The sequence below is a fragment of the Rhopalosiphum padi genome, chromosome 2, assembly GCF_020882245.1.
Source record: "Rhopalosiphum padi isolate XX-2018 chromosome 2, ASM2088224v1, whole genome shotgun sequence".
Taxonomy (NCBI): Eukaryota; Metazoa; Arthropoda; class Insecta; order Hemiptera; family Aphididae; genus Rhopalosiphum; species Rhopalosiphum padi.
Genome location: NC_083598.1, coordinates 32,451,437 through 32,472,904, shown reverse-complemented (window position 1 = coordinate 32,472,904; position 21,468 = coordinate 32,451,437). Strand labels below are relative to the sequence as shown.

At 28.2% G+C, this 21,468-nt stretch overlaps 2 protein-coding genes across 3 annotated transcripts in view; one reads left to right on the top strand and one right to left on the bottom strand.

Moving 5' to 3' along the window:
• LOC132921822 (cAMP-specific 3',5'-cyclic phosphodiesterase) overlaps nt 1–21,468 on the top strand; it is a 622,929-nt gene that overhangs the window by 186,539 nt on the left and 414,922 nt on the right. The window lies entirely within an intron of this gene.
• On the bottom strand, nt 5,428–9,021 carry LOC132923213 (uncharacterized). Its single transcript, XM_060987071.1, has 3 exons — nt 8,741–9,021; nt 7,599–7,895; nt 5,428–6,517 (listed from the first exon to the last, which is right to left on the bottom strand). Exons 2-3 carry the CDS (start codon nt 7,708–7,710, stop codon nt 5,658–5,660), a joined length of 972 nt encoding a protein of 323 aa, XP_060843054.1. The 5' UTR covers nt 7,711–7,895; nt 8,741–9,021; the 3' UTR covers nt 5,428–5,657.

Genomic DNA, 21,468 nt, shown 5'->3' with positions numbered 1-21,468 from the left:
ACCAAGGATTAGATCCACGCAATCTGTGTATTTATAATTTAATTTAATTTAAGAAACAATTTTAACATAACATTCCCGAGATTATTAGAATGAAAACAATAAAATATAAATGTTAGTGATATAAATTTTTTTCATTTAACGGAAATTGTTTAGTATTTATATTATTCTGAACAATATAATTTTGCATTTTAATAATTATATGTAAATTAGTTTATTGTGATGAAAAAGTATCTTAACGAAACATATTTTTATACATTTCTATAACTTAAGCACTCATTTTAATTTGTATATAATATATTATTTTCTATTTAAATAAAAACAATTTTAAATTATCATAAGTTGTTGACCATTACTGTATTGTTACATTTGTTAAAAAATAGATATATATATAGTAATTCATGTATTAAATGCATTTTTTTTATGTAATACAACTAAGTATAAATAAGAACAATAAAATATATTTTTAATTGAACGCAAAATTATAATACAGAATGTCCCGTGAGGATTTACCCATTGCGATATCTCCTGAAATAATGGAGATATCATGATTCTAGTTTTTTAATAAGATTCACAGAAACAAAAACTACAAATATTTCATGTTTTAATTTACGTTTATATTCTGGTAAAAAAGTTAAAAAATATATTTTTTATTTAATTATTTTCAAAAAAAAATGAAGATAACCATTTTGTAGAGTTCATTTTTCTGAAAATATTGACGTTTCAACATTTTAATTTCATTAATCTCCTGATTTTTAATATTTTTTATAGTTTCGAGAAGCCAGTCGGTTAGTTCATCGGCCGTACTAGCAAGCGGGTTACATGTTTGATACAATGATAACACAATGATATCGTATTAACTAATTTACAGTTTTTTTTCAAAACTAGAAAAAATATTAAAAATCAGGAGATTAATTAAATTAAAATGTTGAAACATCAATATTATCAGAAAAATAAACTTTACGAAATGGCTATGTTCAATTTTTTTGAAAATAATTAAATAAAAATATATTTTTTAACTTTTTTACTAAAACATTAATATAAATTAAAACTTGAAATACTTGTATTTCTTGTCTCTGTGAATCTTATTAAAAAACTAGAATTATGATATTTCCATAATTTCAGGAGATATCACAATTGGTAAATCCTCACGGGACACTGTATAAGATTTAACAACATTTTTAAATATAAAATTAATTTTAAAGTTTATACGATATAAATATTTTTTTAAATCTGAAAGCTATATTTAATAAAAGTAAATTTACAATCTTTTATTTCACATCTTGCAATTTTAATCATAAATAAAATCGGTAAATTGTTCGAAAGAATAATTTTATACCTTATCGTTAAAAATGCAGTATCTACCATTACAAGTAATACCCGTTTCCTATTATAAAAATCGTCAATCATAACAGACGTGTGTCATAAAACTTTTAATTTCAATTTTAATACTGTATTGTTCGCGTTTCAGTAAAGAATTAAAAAAAAACCAAGCTAATAATAAATATGAGTTTAAAATATTAAGTAATTATATCACAGTGTGATAACTTTATGTACATATTATAGTTTACTCAAAGTAAAGATTAAAAACTTAGTTTTTTATTAATGCTAAGTTGATGTTACGAACGAGACATTTTATCCTATTTGGGATTGAATAATTAACACATAGAATGGCTTATTATAGAGTTATAGATTCTATCATATTTTAAGAAAACATAGAGATTAGAGATACTAGGTATATAAATGCATAATTTATCGGGTTCATTTTCGTATAAGTATCTTAAATGCATAATACGAAAAAATAATATTTTTTATTTTCAGGATTGATTGACATTAAAATTATTTTATTTCAATACGATGTGCTTTTAAAAGAAAATTATTAAAGTAGCTTATAAAGTGTTCGTGTAATAGTAATACTTATGAAAGACTTGTGATAAAACCGTTTAATTTATGCGGTTAAAAATAAACGTATTAAATATATTAATTTGTAAATAATTATAATAATTGTATTCTTTACACAGTTTATATTACAAATAATAACATACGAATACATAATGGGACATTATCATTAATTTAATAATGTCATAATTAGACATAATGCATTACTTTTTTCATTTATTAATAATAATATTTGTTTGTATTCACACGCCCATATATAGTATAAACGTATCTATATACATAATTAAAATGATCTACCTAATCGGATTAAGTTATGTAATTAATAACACATAAGTCCTTAAGTAGCTTAAAATAAATGTAATATAACAGTATAGGTATAACCGGAATTAAATAACATACATTTTTAAATTTAAATGACGGTCATCATAATCATAACAATAAAAATAATTATTATTCTTATTAAAACATTAGAGTCGGTTCATCTCTATTAAAATTAAAAATAAACAAATATTGTCTGTGCATTTTTGTTGTTTTAATAATATAATTTACTATTTTTACTCTCAAATATTCGATAGTTTTTTTACAATAGACGCACTATGTAAAATACTTTTTTAAAAAGTTCAAAATTGCTCAGTGATTCATTTAAACTTTAATGGCTGTGATGTATTATGAGAAAAGTCACATTTTGTGAAGTTTAACAGGATCAAATAATGTTGGAAAAACTTCAAACAGAATACGACAAACCGTCATGGGATGATCATATAAACTATAACTAAAAAATATAATTTTCTGACTTAAAATAAACAATTTACACTTTATATATTTAAACTAAGTTTAAGCAACATTGTTTTATAGAATGTGAAATCAAATTATGTTTACAACTATGTCTAAAACATCTCCTTTCATTTTTTTTAACATGCAAATTATATTATACGAAATGAAAAAAAAAATCTGATCTTATTAGAGTTCACCATAATATAAAAGCTTTGGAATAATCTAAACATGTGTAGATTTGGGGAAATATAAAGTAAACTGTTTATGATTATAATTAGCAGTTACTAATACACAGTTTATACTATGCTCATTATTGCATAATATACAATCATATGAAATGGGGTTGAAATTTATATTTATATTTATATTTGGTAACTTGAAATGATTAAATTGTATGGTATTTAAAAGAATAACAACACATCCGACAAAAAAACATCAACAAAAATACAAAATGCGCTCAACCTTCGTGCAATATTGTATAATATGGTATCTAATCAATTTTTTTCTAAAAAATTATATTTATTTATATCATTGTGAGAAAAGTAATCATAGGAATATATTATAATATAATATATTTTAAATATTTAGGATATATTATGTAATTTTAAAACGTAAAGATAATTTTCGTTAGGTATATAATATTTTGCCATAGAACGCATTTACAAGGTCAGTTTCTCATATTATTCTATTATTATTATTTTTATTGCTTGTATTTTTTTTTATTAGCTATTACATTAAAATTGCTTTTGCGCCCTTTAATTTTAATATAGAGAGCAGACTGACAATAAAATTGGTTCTATACACCTCAATGATCGATAAGTAATCAAATTGGTTTCTGCACATTCAATTTGTGTACTAAAAACAAAGATCCAATCTCAATAAAATTGTTTCACAGTAAAGGTCGTTTTTTAATATTTTATTAGAAAATAAAAATGATACTTAAATATCACACAATATATAATATGTATATTATGTATTGTATACTATTTGATAATAAAATATTGTTTTTAGTTCGTAGTTATAACTTTATAATTAACATATTTCAATTTATTTCTGTGATTGAATATGTATAAGTTTAAGAGCTTGTTGAGTTTTATAATATATAGTTAACCCAAAATTGTTTTTTTTTCTTTATATTAATTAAACACGATATTATATGTTATACAATTATATTTTACAATATATAGTTAGCGTTGTGACTTCTTGGCTTCTTAATATATAAGCATTGTTATACCATAGTTAAAAATCGGTCAATTAAAAAATGTTATTCTAAAATTGTCTATATTATAATAATAAATATACAATATTAAAAAATGTTTTTAAATCGTTCATAAAGTGTAGTCACTAAAGTACACTTCTTGTATGTTTTCACCTCAAATGAAGTTATACTCATTTACAAGATTGCATTTTTTTTAATCAACTCGTTAATACAGGTATATTGTGATACCCACCATTTTTGCGAAAAAAAGATTTTTTTTTCGAGCTTACATAGAATGTTAGTTTTCTGATTCACTATATATATTTATATTAATAATAATTCTTTATTAACGAAATAAATTCCAATTAAAAATATTCTGTGGAGTATAGTGATTAGTAGAGTAGGTAATGAAAATGTACATATTATTTTTTTTTTAATTTAATATAAGGCATTTGTTTATTAGCATTTGTTTTTCAAAGAATAAATTTAAAAAAAAATCACTTAATATATTATATCATGAATGCGAATTCTTTCAGTATTACATATATAAGTTAGATAATATATATCATAAAAAAATATTTTGAATTCATGAAAGGCTCGTTTTTTTACTGATATTGTCAGTATGCCATATAAATGAGGCACAATATATTATATTATTCTATTAGGGATCTAGGTAATTAATGACAACATTATCAAGATTTTAATGCCACATTATCACAATAATTTTTTATAAATTTCTAACTTCGAAATAATTTGTATCTTTTTAAGATTTTGTCAACGTTCTTACTTTAAACGCTTATAAAAAAAAAATATTGTGGCTATATTATTATATTATGTGATATTGTTTAATTGAAAAATTAATTAACAATAAAGAGCTTTAAATTAAATTTTCAAGCTTTTCAACTCGGTGCATAATTTTTAATCAAATTTTCTAGGAAAAATAAAAATTTAAAATTATTATCTCTATAAATTGTTAAAATATTCAAAATATTTCAAAATTTTTATTCAAAATAAAAAATGAGTATAGTTGGTAAACATTTTAAGTATTTATAATTATCCTTCATTTTCATGTTACATAAAAAAAATAAAATCAATTGAATTTGCGAAAAATTCCAGTTTTTGTTGAATTGTTTTTTCTCAATTATAAAAATAAGTACTAAGAATTTTTAATTTTGACCTGTTTTATAATATAGAAAATATATCTTATCTTCTATCTAAAGCCACCCCCATTGATAAAAATCAAAGAATCTAACCAACTTATTATTTTGTATTCGTACAAAAATAAAAAAAAACATCATTGTAAAATCAATACATTTAAAATCCGTTTAAAATCTAAAACAATATATAATTTAGTATGTATATAATGTATTGGCATACGAATAACTGTTTTGAGTTGTTAATAATTGTTTTGATTCTGATCCGATTATTCGGTGGCTGTGATGTCGTTGAATGACACACACTTCCATACACTAGTAAAAGCTCAATTATACTCAGAGTAATAATTGCAATGTCAGGATTATCTAAAGTAGAAAAAATTAAACCATATTAGATATGAAGTATGAAACAGTGTATTTTACAATATAACAGGTTAAACAAAACTAGGTGCAACAATTTTCTTATGTGGTGCAACGGCTAGACAATAGTATAATCGAGCTGACACACGTGTTGTATGCTATCATCGTATCAATCACAGAATAGTGACGGCGGTTGTCCGGCCGCTTCCGGTGGGTGTATGGGTGGATCGGTGGCTGGCGTAGACAGTTTGTGTAGCGGTCGCGCTCCGGACTGTCTACCCATGTCGTGGTGGCGTCGTGGGGTCGTGGCTGGTGCTTTGGAACACCATGTCCTCGTCGTCTGGGGGACCAACATCCATCATGTCACACAGCAGCTCCTTTTCCTCATCCGGTGATATCTTCATATCGACCGGAATTGAAGTGGCGGTGGCCGGTTGTTCCGTGGCCTCGGCTTGTCCGGTAGGCATTGCTACCTCCGGTGTCTTGGCCTCGGGGACAGGCGTGTTGGTTGCCTCCAACGACTTTGGGCCTGGTGCCGGTTGGGTGGTTGAGGGTGCCGGTTTTTCCAGGCGGTACTGTTGGGAGGTGGTGGGTTTGCCGGCCTTTTTCTGTCCCCGGTATTCCCGCATCCGAGACTGGTTCCGGCGTTGCCTCGAATTTTGTGATGGCGCTGTTGTCGGTGGCCTTTGGGCACTTTTCTGGTCCACTTTCCTCGTCGCGGGCGGTGTTGGCGGTATGAAGAATTTTGGTCGTGGGACCAGTACTGCCATGAGTGGTTGGGGGGGTGGTCGGAGCAACCGTGCAGACTGCGGTATCGGGGGCGGTCGCGGTGTGCCAGCTGGCTGTACGGGCCGTCTTGGGCTCTGGGACCTGTTGGTTACCGCGGGTTTGGGATCCACGTTGGTCGCCTTGCCCGCGCGGTCGTCCCACCCGCGGGTGTAGGCTACCCACAGTACCGGGTCCCGGCGTAGCTCTGCCGTGGACATCCGGCGTACCCGTGCCGCCGTAGTCGCGTGGGCGGCTGCCTCCGCGTACGCGGCCTGCAGTAACTGCTGGCTGCGTTCCAGCAGTTCCGCGGCTTGCTGTAGGGGAGTGGTGGCCGTTGATCGCTTGTCCACTATGTTGCTGTTGTTGGCTGTGTGCGGGCAATGATAAAAAAAAAAATAACCAATAATTATTGTTACCTGCCGTTATCTGTTTGTGGTGGTGTTGGGGTGTGGGTGTGCTGTGGGTGTCGCGCGTTTAAGACATGACACGTGAATTTTGCGCGGTGGTTGTTGATCCGTGAGGAACACGCCTTTCCCTAGGCGTTTGTGGAGTCTTACCGGTCCCCACCATTTTGGTGCGAAACCGGCATGAAATTTGTTTCCCTATATATCTTTCTGGTAAATATCATCATACATAATGTACAGTAGAGCGTCGATATTCTGCATTAATTATAACCGAGGGGGAGGGGGTACCGATAATTTTTTTATACAGATAATTAACTAAACATTAAAATTAAAGTAAACTAATTTACTCTGTGTATAACGTACCTAGAATATGATATAGAAGCCATTAAAGATAATAAAATAATTTTGCATTTCATAATATATACACGATAAAATGAACATAAAAAATGATAAAACTGAATTAAATTAAACGATAAATAAAATTGTACAAACATTTTCTGAGGTGGATAATTGACGGACCGGATAATTCCTCTACTATAATTTTATTAGTACCATTATCATTGGAATTTATGACTTAATTGAAAACTCTGATGGTTAAAAATACCGCCGGACCCAGAAGTTTTTTATCACCCTAAGTGTACATGTGAAATTATGATATTAGTTAATTTAAATATGGTTTTTCATCGGAAATCTACAGGATGATTCTTTTATCATAACACTCATTATTTCAAAAAGTATTCGTTTTTGAAAACATTTTTTTCCATACTTTCGAGTTGTTAAAAAACCAACGATTTTATTAAAAAAATTTCTGAGTATTTCGGTACATAAAAATCGAATTTAGGGCGAATAGTTTATGAGTTATTCCAACAATAACATATTGTTTTAAATAAAATAAATAAATACTAATTTTATGCCAAGGGTAGAAACTTACAGAGGTTAAAAAGATTTTTGCATATTTTTATAAATTATTACCTACATTTTTTTTTATAAAATATTCGAATTAAACCTCGATATTACTAATATACTTTAATAAATATTATTTACCAGATATTTTTTCATTATCTTTTCTTTCTGGTTCTTTCATCTTGCGATCGGAAAACAATTTCTTTTTTGCAGCCATTAGATATGGCCATGCCAGAAAACCTAATGTTAGCATGATTTACGATTTCAGAAAATATAAGGAAATATTTACCAATAATAATTGCGCTACCAATAATAATTATGCACTATACTTTTGTCAACTGTTTAAACTGTTTACCTGGCTATTTATAGGCAACGCGTACATTATTTCATTTCAATTATCGAATGGCCAGTATAAGTGATAATAGCCAGAAATTATTACTAAAATTAAAAAAAAATATAAAAAACTATTATAGTTTTTATTAATTATTATAATCATTAAAAAATAAATAATGGATTGGACGGACGAAGAATGTCTACTTCTTATTGAAATGTTTAAAGCCAGACCAATTCTATGGGATCCGACCAATAATCAATACAAGATGGCAAAAAAAAAAAAATGATTATTGGATGGAAATAAGTAAAGAGATGAAGAAAAGTGTAAATGAAATTAAGAGGAAGATGGAAAGTTTACAAGCGTCATATAGAAGGGAACGTCGCCTTGAAGTAAGCACAAGACGTTCTGGCGCTGGAGCCGACGAAGTGTTTCATTCCAAAAATTACTAAAAGTAAAAATTTTACAAACACTAAAAAAAAAATTAACGTTATCGTAATGTGTACAACGTTTCGAACAGATTCGTATGTCATTCAACGACATCGCAGCCACCGAATAATCGGATCAGAATCGAATCGCACGCGTTGTCAGATCATTACAGTGGCACACGAGACGGGCAGCTCAAACGAGAGCGATACACCCGTAACGCGGAACTCTTAAGAGTCACTGGAACTGTGCCATCTCCTCACTAGATCTGGCGTGCGCGCGAATCGTCATTTCTGCGGAACGTAACCATCCGTAGCCCTGCGCGTGTCGCCAATGGCAATACGCACAGGGAAACGGGGTTTTACGAATATACGTTTTGTTTGGAAAACATACTTGAACACTTACGAATAACGTATTCCTACGAGTGATTGTTTATGGCGTAATAAGGGAATATAAAAAAAAAAATAAAATACACAAATATTTAATACAGACGTGAACGATCAGTGTTCCCGCAACCGCAACTCACCAAACACTGGCAGTCGTGCGCCTGAACTGTGCCTGACTTATATAAGCCACGGAACAAAGCCAAGGTCGAATTTTGTTTGTGCATACCAGAGCTTGAGCTAAGGAAATGTTAGGGCTACGAATAGGTATGAATAAAATAACTATTTAATAATTTGAGTAAAAGCGATATAATGTGAAGGCAACATAAAATATGCTAAAAATCAAAAAATCTCTGAAAAAAATATAGACATCAGATGCCTTCCTTAATCGCGCAAGTCTGCCCGGGTGGGTCGTCTTGCTACGACGGAGGAAAGACAGCGAATGTCAATTCTGGTCGTTTCACAGGGCCTTTTATACCTGTTTCATTAGCGATAACACAGGACCGGTCCGGTGTTCTGTGGCAGATAACAAGAAACCGTCGAAACCCTAATAGTGCAATAGCCGATAATCGCACAATATAAATAAATGTTGTCTTAAAAATAAAATAATTATAATAATAACAAGAAAAAAAGTTGACTGATGATAGTAATTATTATTAGTTAATAATTCACGTTTTACTATTATATAAGAAGAAAATGTAAAATTTTACAAACACTAAAAAAAAAATTAACGTTATCTTAATGTGTACAACATCTCGAACAGATTCGTATGTCATTAAACGGCATCGCAGCCACCGAATAATCGGATCAGAATATACGTACTGTTTGGAAAACATACCTACTTGAACACTTACGAATAACGTATTCCTACGAGTGATTGTTTTTGGCATAATAAGGGAACAAAAAAAAAAATGAAATATGATAATATGTACTAACGCAAATATTTAATACAAATGTAACGATCAGTGTTCGCGCAAACGCAATACGCCAAACACTGCTCGAAAAGTGTCAGACTTATATAGGCCGCGGAACAAGGCCGAGGTCGAATCCTGTTTGTGCATACCAGAACTTGGGCTTAGCAAATGTTAGAGCTGCGAATAATAGATATGAATAAAATCACTGTTTAATAATACGAGTAAAATATAACATAATATAATGTGCAGGCAACATAATATTATGCTAAAATTCAAAAATATTTTGGCAAAAAATAAAGACATCAGAATTCAGATTCTTTTCCTAGTCGCGCAAGTCTGCCCGGGGTGGGTCTTGCTACGACGGAGGAAAGACAGTGAATGTGAATGCTGGTCGTTTCGCAGGGCCTTTTATACCCGGTTCATTAGCGATAAGCGATAACACAGGACCGGTCTCGTGTTTTGTAAAAGATACCATGAAACCATCGAAACCCCAATTGTGCTAACGCCGATGAACACACAATTTAAATAAAAGTTATTATAATAATAATAAAAATAGTATAATAGCTATATAAATATAATAATAGGCAATAACATTGGGAATAAGATAATTAAAATAATAATAAAAATAGTAGTATTTATAATAATAATAATAATAATAAGAATGATAATAAAAATAAAAGAAGAATTTAGAAGTTTAGAACCTTCCCCGTGCATTCCCCTCACACTATATGGAAAAATCCCCCCTCGAACAAAAAATTAATAGTTAAAATACCTATAATAAGTTGGCATATAAATTAGTGTAGATTTATATAGTTTTTCTGTGTTAGTATATTTTTTATTTCATTTTAATTAGATAATGCACAATAAACTGATAATGTATTTTGTGTATTCATTTATTAAAATAGGATTTTTTTGTGTTTTCTAATCTAAATTAATTTCAAATGTAATAAAGTCGACGAAAAGTTACTGAATATTATTTACATCTTTAACTTTAAACCTTTTAAGTTCATTAAGCAGCTATTTTTTCATTTTGATAAATATTTAAAATGTAATCAAAGTTTTTATAAGTTGAACAATATTAATTAAAATAAATCGAACATTTTTATTTGCATGTTATTTATTATTATATTTTTTTTTATGTTCAATGCGGTTTACATTACGTTCCTGTCTTGCTACCCTAAAATCTTGTTTAAGTAAATTAGTGTTCAGCAGTTCATGGACAGAAATGATTGTACTTACACAAGCATAATATTATGTATAATATCACTGTAATAACTAATTTTAAGTACGAGAATTGACGATTTTGCGTGTACTGTATATTTTCCTGAAATATATGTATGTACATTGTACTTGTTTAGTAGGTATTTGAACGATGTGAATAAACGAGACTGAACTGAATATCATAATATTATATTGCATTAAAATAAACAAACGATATGGTTACCTAAATTAATTTAAAGATTTTCTTAAACCACGCACATCGGTATCAAATATACTTTACTTTAACTGACTCCCTTTCTTCTATCCGATCGTTTTTATACTTCTAATATATTATGCACATTTTATTTTTGGTATCTAGTTATGTATTCCAGGGGTGGTCAAATTTAATAGACTTGTGAGCTTTTCCCGGTTGTTTCTTCGATTGACAAAAAACAAAAAAGTTGTCAATAAACAAAAATATATTTTATGTGCATGTATGTCATACTTATAAGTATTGTTTAATTTCAGAGTTTTGTACGTATTTTAATATATTTGACTATAAATTATTACATTGACTTATTATTTATTATGTTTATTTAATAATTAAACTATATATGCATAAGCATAATCAATGTACCTATCATATCAGTGTATATTGTGTATAATCTAGTTTTTCATAATTATTTATTGCCTTGTTATAAATCTTATTCTTATATTCATGGGTTAAACAAAGATACATAAGTTTACAAAAACAAAAATAAAATATTATATTTGTTTTCTGAAAATAATCCAAAATCAAAAAAATCCGAAGGGAGTCACGACCTGCTAGCCACCTCTAATGTATTTTATAAAAAAATATATATTCTTAATGTCTATAAATCTATATTGGTTAGGAAATTTCATCAACATCAGTGTAGATTTTTTCGTCAAACATTTTCGCAATCACAGTAGAAATGAATACATGGAAAATCAAATAAAACACGTAGATTTTAGATTGGTTACATTAACCAATAGGTTCTACAAAAAGGTACTTGACAAAAACTTGGAAAATCCACCTGGGATTTAAGATTTTCTACATATTAACTATTATGACGCGTTAATCAATAACTATAAATGTAGAGTTTACGGCTAAACATTTTTCGGTAAATTGGTAAATTTTGTAAAGAAAAATTGTAAGTGTAATTTTTATTCAATTTTAAAATAAACAAATGTCTTAACTAAAATGTTAAATTGCTATTTTTAAAAAAAAACCATAACTTATTTTATTCGAAACAGAAAATAAACTGATTAAATTATAATTATAAATTTATAAATTATAACTTTAATATGTAATTAGTAGTAACTGATAACACTGATAATTGACAGTTACTTCAGAAATAAAAAAAATGAATAAAAATAAAACATAAATTTATTAAATATATGTTATATAAATATATTGTAATATATTAATACAAATATTATGTAAGAAAGTAAAATACATAAACATATTTTAAATTGTGGAAATAATTAACGATAATATTGATCACACTTATTCACGCTTGTTTAATGCAGTCACTGTCAGTGTTTAACTTTACATTGTATCAAATGTAACCTATAGATTATTTACTAAAATATATTGTCTGCATTTATAGCCGTGTACTCTGGCTACCTAAATAAATGCTATTACATATGTAAAACAATTTAAAATGAGAGGTCACTCATTTTTTTTAATGTTTAAACAAATTTACCCAGCTCATGTCTCTTTTGATAACACACTAAACGACTTATAAGATATAACAGACCAAATGTTTTTCTCTTGTGGTTCAAGTCCTTTGCCGAAACGTCAGTTACCATAATTGAATAAGCAACGATAAGTAAATAAGTTTTAAACGATTTTATCATATACTAGTCGTTTAACGCATAATAATCGTGGTTAATGGTTATTTAAAGCCATATAAATGTGAATGGATATGCTTATTGAAATCGATTTAATTATCTTGTGGTAAATATAATGGTTATATTCTAATAAAAAACCGATTGGTCGTTACAATTACACTTGACAACGATTTTTGTTTTTATATTAAATATATTATATTGTTATCAAAAAAAAAAAAAAAAAAAACTAAGGTTTATATTATATTCAATAATGCCAAGTAAGACGAGAGAATATTCAAAATGTGTAAGTAGTAAGTGGTACTTAGGTATAAAATTATTAAGAACCACTGCTGTAGTGGATCGCCTTATTAAATGCAACTAGAACTAGATGTAAGCGGTACTATTTTAGTTTGGTTCACGTTAAGTTTAATATTTTTTTTTTATGACTGTCACGATAATTAAACCTTCGTGATTGGATACCCGACGTTCAGTCGCCAGTTTGTCGTACTCGTAGTTGAGTGTGTATGGATGGGGTTTTCCGCTTTTCCGCTAGGTGAAAAAGGGGCATCTGTCCACTTGCCGCTCAATCGACACGATACCAAAACAAACACCATAAAAAAAACCCTAAGTTGAACCCCGTTGCCCCTCCCCCAATGGAATATAAGTACCTACAAACAGTACAAACACGATAACTTACCCTAAACGCGTTATCGAATAGTGGCTATAGAGTCACAGGTGCGATAAGTACGATAACCATGCGTAAACTCCTTCGATTCGACCGAAAAAAATATGACGCCCTTCGATATCCAACTCTGTTGAAATATAATATAATATAGGTCACGCGCGGCGGCAAATGTTTAGAGGAAATGCGGACGAAAAAATATTCCATTAAGATATAAAAAAAATCTCCAGGTGCAACAATTGAGAATTGCTGCGTGACTGTATACAGAATGGTTCATCATGCAGTATCAACTCCAGTTTTTAATTTATCTATGAATATATTCACAATCTAATTACTAGAATGTTTAAATAGACTTAAAGACTGCATTTTTTGGTTCAATGCAAACTTCTGATTTTTTATTTAACGAGTACCCACCATTATAGTTGTAAATTATTTAGTTAATGTTTATATATATTTTTAATTTTGATGTACCCAATTCAAAATTTAAACTAGAAGTTTTCAAGTTATTAAAATATACATACTAAGTATAATTAATAGTTCTTAGTATTAATTTTACAAAAATATAAAATAAAGTATGTAATTAATATTTTATTTAGATTTAAAAATCTATAGTGTTTATTATACTTTAACAATTTTTACAAATTGTAAATTTAATAACTGACATTTTTTAGTAATATAGCTCTTATATCTTACAAACCCCTTATAATGGATCTATTGTCCTTAGTATACAAAGTTAAATAAGTCGAAAAATATTCATTTGAATTTTGATTTTGATACGTCAACATTTTTAGAAAAAAAATATTAACTAAATTATTTACAATTCAAATAGTGGGCTCTCATTTGAAAAAAAAACAGAACTTTTAATCGAACAGAAAAATTTAGTTTTTAAGTACGTATATTTAAAAATGCTAAAAAATAAAATATTGAATAACTGCAATATAGAAGAAAAATGGGGCGAGCACATTTGGTGAATCACTCTGTATATAATTTATGTATTATACTTACTTGTATACACCTACCGTAAATCGTAGAAAGTTTTTTTTTTTTACTGTAACTTTGAAAACGAAATAATAGAATATTATCTGACCGCAGACGACATAGGCTACTCGTAGCGCTGTAACTTTAAAAACTCGCGGAATAATGATAAAAGTTTAAAAAAAAAATGGTAAAAGTTCAAAATATACCGGTAAAATAGTACGTGGTAAAAAAACGAATTTTCATTCGTGTGGTCCTGTGATATAATAATAATAAAAATAATTATACCAGCAGACGGTTGATTGACCGTTAGGAGTGCATATTGTAAAATTCTATTATACGAATAAATCTATCTGAGAAGGATTACTTTCATGAGTGGTGCACACAATATATTTTATTTTTCCAACTCGCAAGTTTTCTTGAACGCGATCTGCGTAAGTAACCCAATCTATCAAGGCCCATTTCAGATTTTTAGATTGGAAGTTCTAAGTCAAACATCCGACATAATTTAGCTACACAGCTCATCTATTTGGTTGCAATTGATATACAGCCGCATCGACGAATGAGAACATTTTATTTTTCATTAAAGCGGTACATGCAGTTCCCAAGGATTAAATATTTTTATTTTGTAATTCTAAATTTCTGAATATTTTATAAATGCGTCGTTATTAATAGTTAGGTAAGTTGGACACAAATTTTAAATAGCATGAATAAAAAAAAATTCACTTAATGGTCCACTATTAGAACACAAAATAAGGTTCAGTCCTCTCTCTACCTTGCCCACAACGCAACGACCATCGTATAATCCGTACCTACGGAAATATATTATATTTTTTAATGTTCTTGATATCGATTGCGCAACGAGAAATGTTTGTACGCTTGTCGATCTGCATTAAAATAATTAAGTTTCAAATATTCTAAAAATAATATTATTCAATGTATGATTTAAACGCCTATATTATTCAAACGTAGTTCGGATTTATATCGTCATCAAGTCTGTGACTCGTCATCACCCGTAGCTAAATAAATACGCGACGTATACGTATAAGGCACAACTGGTTCAAGTAACTGGCAACTTGTACGATGTGTCCCGTGTGGGTTTTCACCGGTACATACTTGATTATTATTATCACCGTTTCTTCTTAATCTGACGATGGTTTGATGGTTTTTGGTTAACGACAACACGAGTACACAATAGTAATACGAGTGAAGATAATGGTTTATAAAACAAAAATAATAGTGGTGACTACGGCTTTAGAAGACAAGATCGGACTACTATACTTTATCAGTGTACCGCTTATAGTGGCGAAAACGTTTCCTGTGTTTATCACTTTCTTAGGAGCACTGCTGGATGGACGTTTTTGAGGTTGTGCCGCTTATGTATACATAACATATAGGTAGTTATAATTTTTAAACAATAATCACGAACTGACGTGACAATTAAATTAAAAACAATAACAAATCTTTACTCAGTTCTATATTTTTTATTTTATTGTTAAAGTGAAAATCTACAGTACATTATACAACATCTGTTTATAATAATCACGTTTGATAAGCAGTGAATTCAATATGAACGGTAATAATATGGATTGGGAAATTACTCGGTAGTAACACCTAGCACGTGTGTTAATTAAAGCAGAAGGTCTCTACTCCATTTTATTTTATTTTCAATCTTTGTCGAGGGTTGTCGGATAGTGTGTTCGTTAATACTTTAGTGATTAGGGGATTAGTTTATGACTTGAGTTTACTGTGAAATTTAAATAAATACTTTTATACACTATAAAAGGTAATACATTTTGGAGATTTGATTCAAAGTTTGAACTTTGAGATCTTTATGAAGGTTAATGTTTGTCATATACCAAGGTGGCAAGATCCAGAGGAAAGTAGGTGGAGACAAATGGATTAAAAGGCTTGTATTTTTCTGGTATTGGAGAGTTTTGTGGCTCCCCATAGTTGGATGCCGTTATTCATAATGGTTTATATGGTGGTTTGAGTAAGGACTTATAAATTAATAATGTTCATTTTAGACCGCAAGAGGGGCCTTAGTAGATGGAAACGGGTATTTAAGTTTATCTTTTAGATGGAGTTTTATTTTTAATTTTTAAAATATGACCTATTCTTAGTTTTCAATATTAATTTCTTACCATCAAAAACGTCTAACTAGCAGCATTTTAACACAAAGTGGTCATAATTGGACATTTTTTTTGTCTCAGTAAGCAGACTTATTCTACTAGGCTGGAGAGGGAGATTTTAGTCTTATCTTCTAAATTCGTGATTACGACTATATACACGTATGCAATCTAATTGAGTCAGATTTAATATGATAATATATTCTACACGTTGACGCACATAATAATAATAATAACAATGCGCACTTAAATTTCTATTGTATCATTATAATATTATAATATCATTATTATTATTATTGTTAAATTTCACACATCAATAACAAACGATTTCACCACTCGTGTAATTGTCTTAAATGTCATAACCTTTTGAATAGAATATTTTTTACTTAATAAAATATCAAAACTCAATATATGACTCAAACTTAACGTATGAAATCCAATCATTTTATAACGTCAGTGCACTTAAAATAATTATTCTATCGTTTGTCCGATTTAAAATAGTTCTAAAATCGTAGTTTAATAATTTCATTATATTTATGTTTGATTTTTTATTTTTGATCTAAAGAGTAAGAAATATAATACTCATAAGTCGTAATCAACATTAGTCACAATAGATTGATCAAGGACTTTAATGCACTCATAATAATTCATCAAAATATACGTATTTAAAAAAATGCTCTTATGCGTAAAATAATTTAAAATATATGCTAAAAAAAAAATACAACTATACTATATACTAACACATACTATCCGTAATATAAAACAACCATAGACGTAATAAATGATTTGATACACTTTGTGTTGTACTTTATTGTAACCTAAACTACCCGTAATTGAGTTAAGTAATATAACTGAAATAAAATTTATTCTCTCTATTGTCTTTATCGAAAAAAATTACAGTTTAATTAAATAATTTCTTACCTTGGATTTGTAAACAATATTTATTTAAGTGCTTGTTTTTCAAAAAGCTTTAAAAATAAAACTAAATTTACTAATAAATTAAAATAACATAGTCTTAAAAAAATGAAAAAAAAAATGATTTTTAAACCCAAAAACTAACAAAATACATATTATTTAGCATATTTATCACAAACATTGTAAATTATATTTTATATATTTTATTTAGTATGATATTAAAATAACCTGTAATACATAAATGTATGAGTATTTGTTTTAATCACCAATCATTTGAGCATCAATAAAAGAAGACTTAATTAATGATTAAAGTAGTGTTTTTTTTTAAAATTAAAATCATACAAAAACAATAGTAAAGTTCATATACTAAAAAGTAAAAATAAAACCATTTAACCATACGTATCCGTTGTAGACTACAACGAATGGACAGTATAACTTAAAGACTAATATTAAAAATTTTTTATATTGAAAAAATTGATTTTTGCGTCGTTCAATCAAAAAAAAAAAAAGCGTGCTCAAACGTATTACTAAAAATGTTGCTCGGTTAAGCCCTGAATACCCTGATATAACACATATTACACATCCTCATAACCTCGCACAAACAACATACAAATGAAACGGTTCGGTATAGATGAGATAGAGCAGAGACTACACAAAAAGGAAACGGTAATATAGAAACGTTTTACTCTCCATGGCCTAAATCCCTTATTCTCAGACGACGACGAGCAACGTAACCATTTCCGTGTGTCGGGAACGCTAGCACGTACGGTAAATTTTTCAGAACACGTATGCCATAATAATATATTGATACGGCTGTGGAAAAACGAGCACCGAAGAAATCGGAAGGGTAACTCACTTATAAAGCCCGCGAAACGTAGAAGAGTGACCATGTCTAACAATAATACCTATACAATGTTATATAATACAGTTATAATATTATATTGCGTTATTGTGTGGGTCATTACCTGTATTATTGAGAAAGATAACTTCAATTTCATCTGGATAAGATAAATGTATTTTTTATCTATATAAAGTTGAGATAACCTCACTTATATGTTTAGTTAATAGTGATAATATTGTAGTAGATAAAATCAATATTTTTTTAAATTTATAGATCATTTTTATTAGATTTTAATAATATATAACAGGTAATGAAGATAAATATAAATAATTCGTGTTAAATACATGACAACAATAGTTGACTTATAAAATTTTTTAAACTTCTTTAAAATATGTCGTTTTATTTTAAAATTGCGTACAACAATTATTTGTATAAGATAATGCGTATATGAAAATGTTGTATTTAGAAAAGCCTCGACATTTTACTTATCTCCGTAGTAGTACCATCTATGTCTGTATATCACATAGTAGTTATAGTTTAGTTCTAAATTTATGGGCGTTCGCATTTTTTTTCTGATTTCATTAGTTTAATATTACGGTTTATCAGTATATCAGTTTTATAAATATGGATTTAATATAAATTAATTAAATTAAATTAAAAAATTAAAATAAATTAAATTATTTATTTATTTATTTATTTAATAGATTGTACGTTGTGTACATACATTGGATAAAATAAACTAATTTCCACTCAAATTGTTGTATGTTCTTGTTAACTTTTTCTATTCTTCTTGTTCTTAGGTTTTGGATTGAATTCAATCGTTCATTGAATCTACACAGTTTTATAACATTGGTACTCTATTTATTTATTATTATTTGGGTTAAACAGACTTAAAATAATTTTAAACCTTTTTTTAGAATATATACTAGCTGGAATATTTTTTATATTTTGAAAATAATGTGAAAGTTATAAAGGTTAAAAAAAAACATATTATTTTGTGCAAAAGATGTGTCTAGTGATACCATTTCAAGAAATAATTCACTCGAATATTTACAAAAAATAGTATTCAAAGTTAAGCATTTAAAATATAAAAAAGTGTTGCAAATACTTTTAAAATATTTTTGTCTTAGATATTAAAAATACGAAACTTAACTTTTAGAAAATTTTAAATTATGTCAAATTTAAACATTTCATATAATAATAGTATTTAACATTTGCATATTATATTATAGTTAAAATAGTTTAAGAGTTAAAAAATCACAATAAAAATTAAAAAAAAAAATAATTTGAACACTGTAGAAGTGTTCAGAATAAATAATTTTGATTTTGGGAAACAGTGATTTAAAAGTATTCGGAATAATCAGAATACAATCCAAGTCTTGCAATATTATGTTACATACTCAGTGATAAAAATAATTTTAGCTAATTATTTGTAGAAGGTTACTATTGGAAATTATGAACGTATTTATAATTTACGGTCCCTGCTGCTAACGTTTAAAACAATCGTGCTGAAAGGCTTTTCGTCGTACACTTTGTCAATTATTATCAGCTTTCAATCGTCATAAATGTGCACGTCGCTGATCGTCTGTGTGCAAGAGCCATGCGTATTATAATGGATATTTTATGAAAATGTTTAGAAAGAGATTTAAAAAAATTCATAAGTGTTAAGATTAATCCATACATTCAAGTAAATAAAAACTGTCAGATTATTTAATACCTATATTTTAGCTATTGCATAGTATTATTTAGTTCTGAGGATAAACGAGGTAGTAGTTATTGATATAATATTGTACTTTTAGTAGTAGTTAATACTTTTATCACCCTTACCCACCCTGAACACAACAAACAAAATCGGAATTTGATTGTCATTTAATTAACCCATTTATTTCATTACAATCTATTTTGCAACGTCGAAATGGTGTATATCATACTATAAACATTTGTTATAATTGAATCTCTAACTGGATAATATTATTATAGATTTTAGATTACGAAAATTCGACTTTGAAGTATGATGTATATGCGTATAACATGACTTTATATCTAAATATTTTGATTAAAGCATTCAAATATGAATATATCTGGCTATATCGAGTCAAATTTACTTATTACTTTATTGTTATAATAATATGCTATAAAAAAAAAATATGGAAACGAATACGTATACTCAACAGCAAGATGTCAACGGTGTTTAATTCTGTTGTCTATAAATGCGACTTCTGCATTCTGAAGTATTGTTGTTGTAGTAGTAGTTTTTGATGGTGCATAAAAATTATAAAAAAAATGATGAAGATTAATAATAATTTTATTATTGAAATTTAATTTCAAATACGAATTTTTTTTTGTAAACAATAAAAAAGTGTATACTCAACAGCATTATGTCAGTTACGATGTTGGGGTGCTTTCTCGTATATATACGTGGCAGCTGCAGTAACCAAATGGGTACTAGAACGGTAGAAATCATAGAATTATCTAAAAGAGAAAGAAAATAATTAATTGGAATACAAAATTCTTTCATATATGTATTGTTAATTAATACTTATTTTTGTCACACATTCTACATTCGTACACAGTGTGACGATAGGAAAGCATTAGACTTTTTTAAAACCACAGATATTTCAATAGACATAATACATGTCTTTTAATAATAATATAGTCACTACCATACTGTACTTTACTGAATAATACATACTCGCAATAGATTTTATCGGTTATTTATCGTTTACGTGTACACTACATAATATTACGCTATTGTGTAACTCAAACATTATAGCGTGGTACCGGTCTCGATGTATAATATATTATATATGTAGTACTACCACAGCGATTACGGCAATGATAATAACAATAATAATAATAATTATTATAATAATTTATCACGCTACCCCCAGAGCACTGTAAAGTAGTTCAGTAATAACAATATTTACTCTAACATAATAATATAATAATCATGTTATGTAGTGTTTGAAATATTTCAGAGATGTTAGAGGATATAGTGATGAAAAGCCAAATATTTTGTATTTATAATTAATATTTTATAGTTGATCATATGGAAAACAAATTTCATAATATTCCATTGACTACAAAATTATAAAAATACCCAATTATAATTTATTGCGAAAAAAATAGAAACAGTGTATTATACACTTAGGTTATTTATTTAATAATTTTTTATAATTTGTTTTAATATATAATATATATGCATTAAGTTAATTTTTAAAATTTTTACTTAAAAATATACGTAATATCCAATATTATTTGATATTTTGTGTCTCAAAATTTGCAAAATTATATTGATAGGTCATATAAACGTTTATTGTTAATATGTAAAGGGTTACATTTTTTTATTGTTAATGTTGTA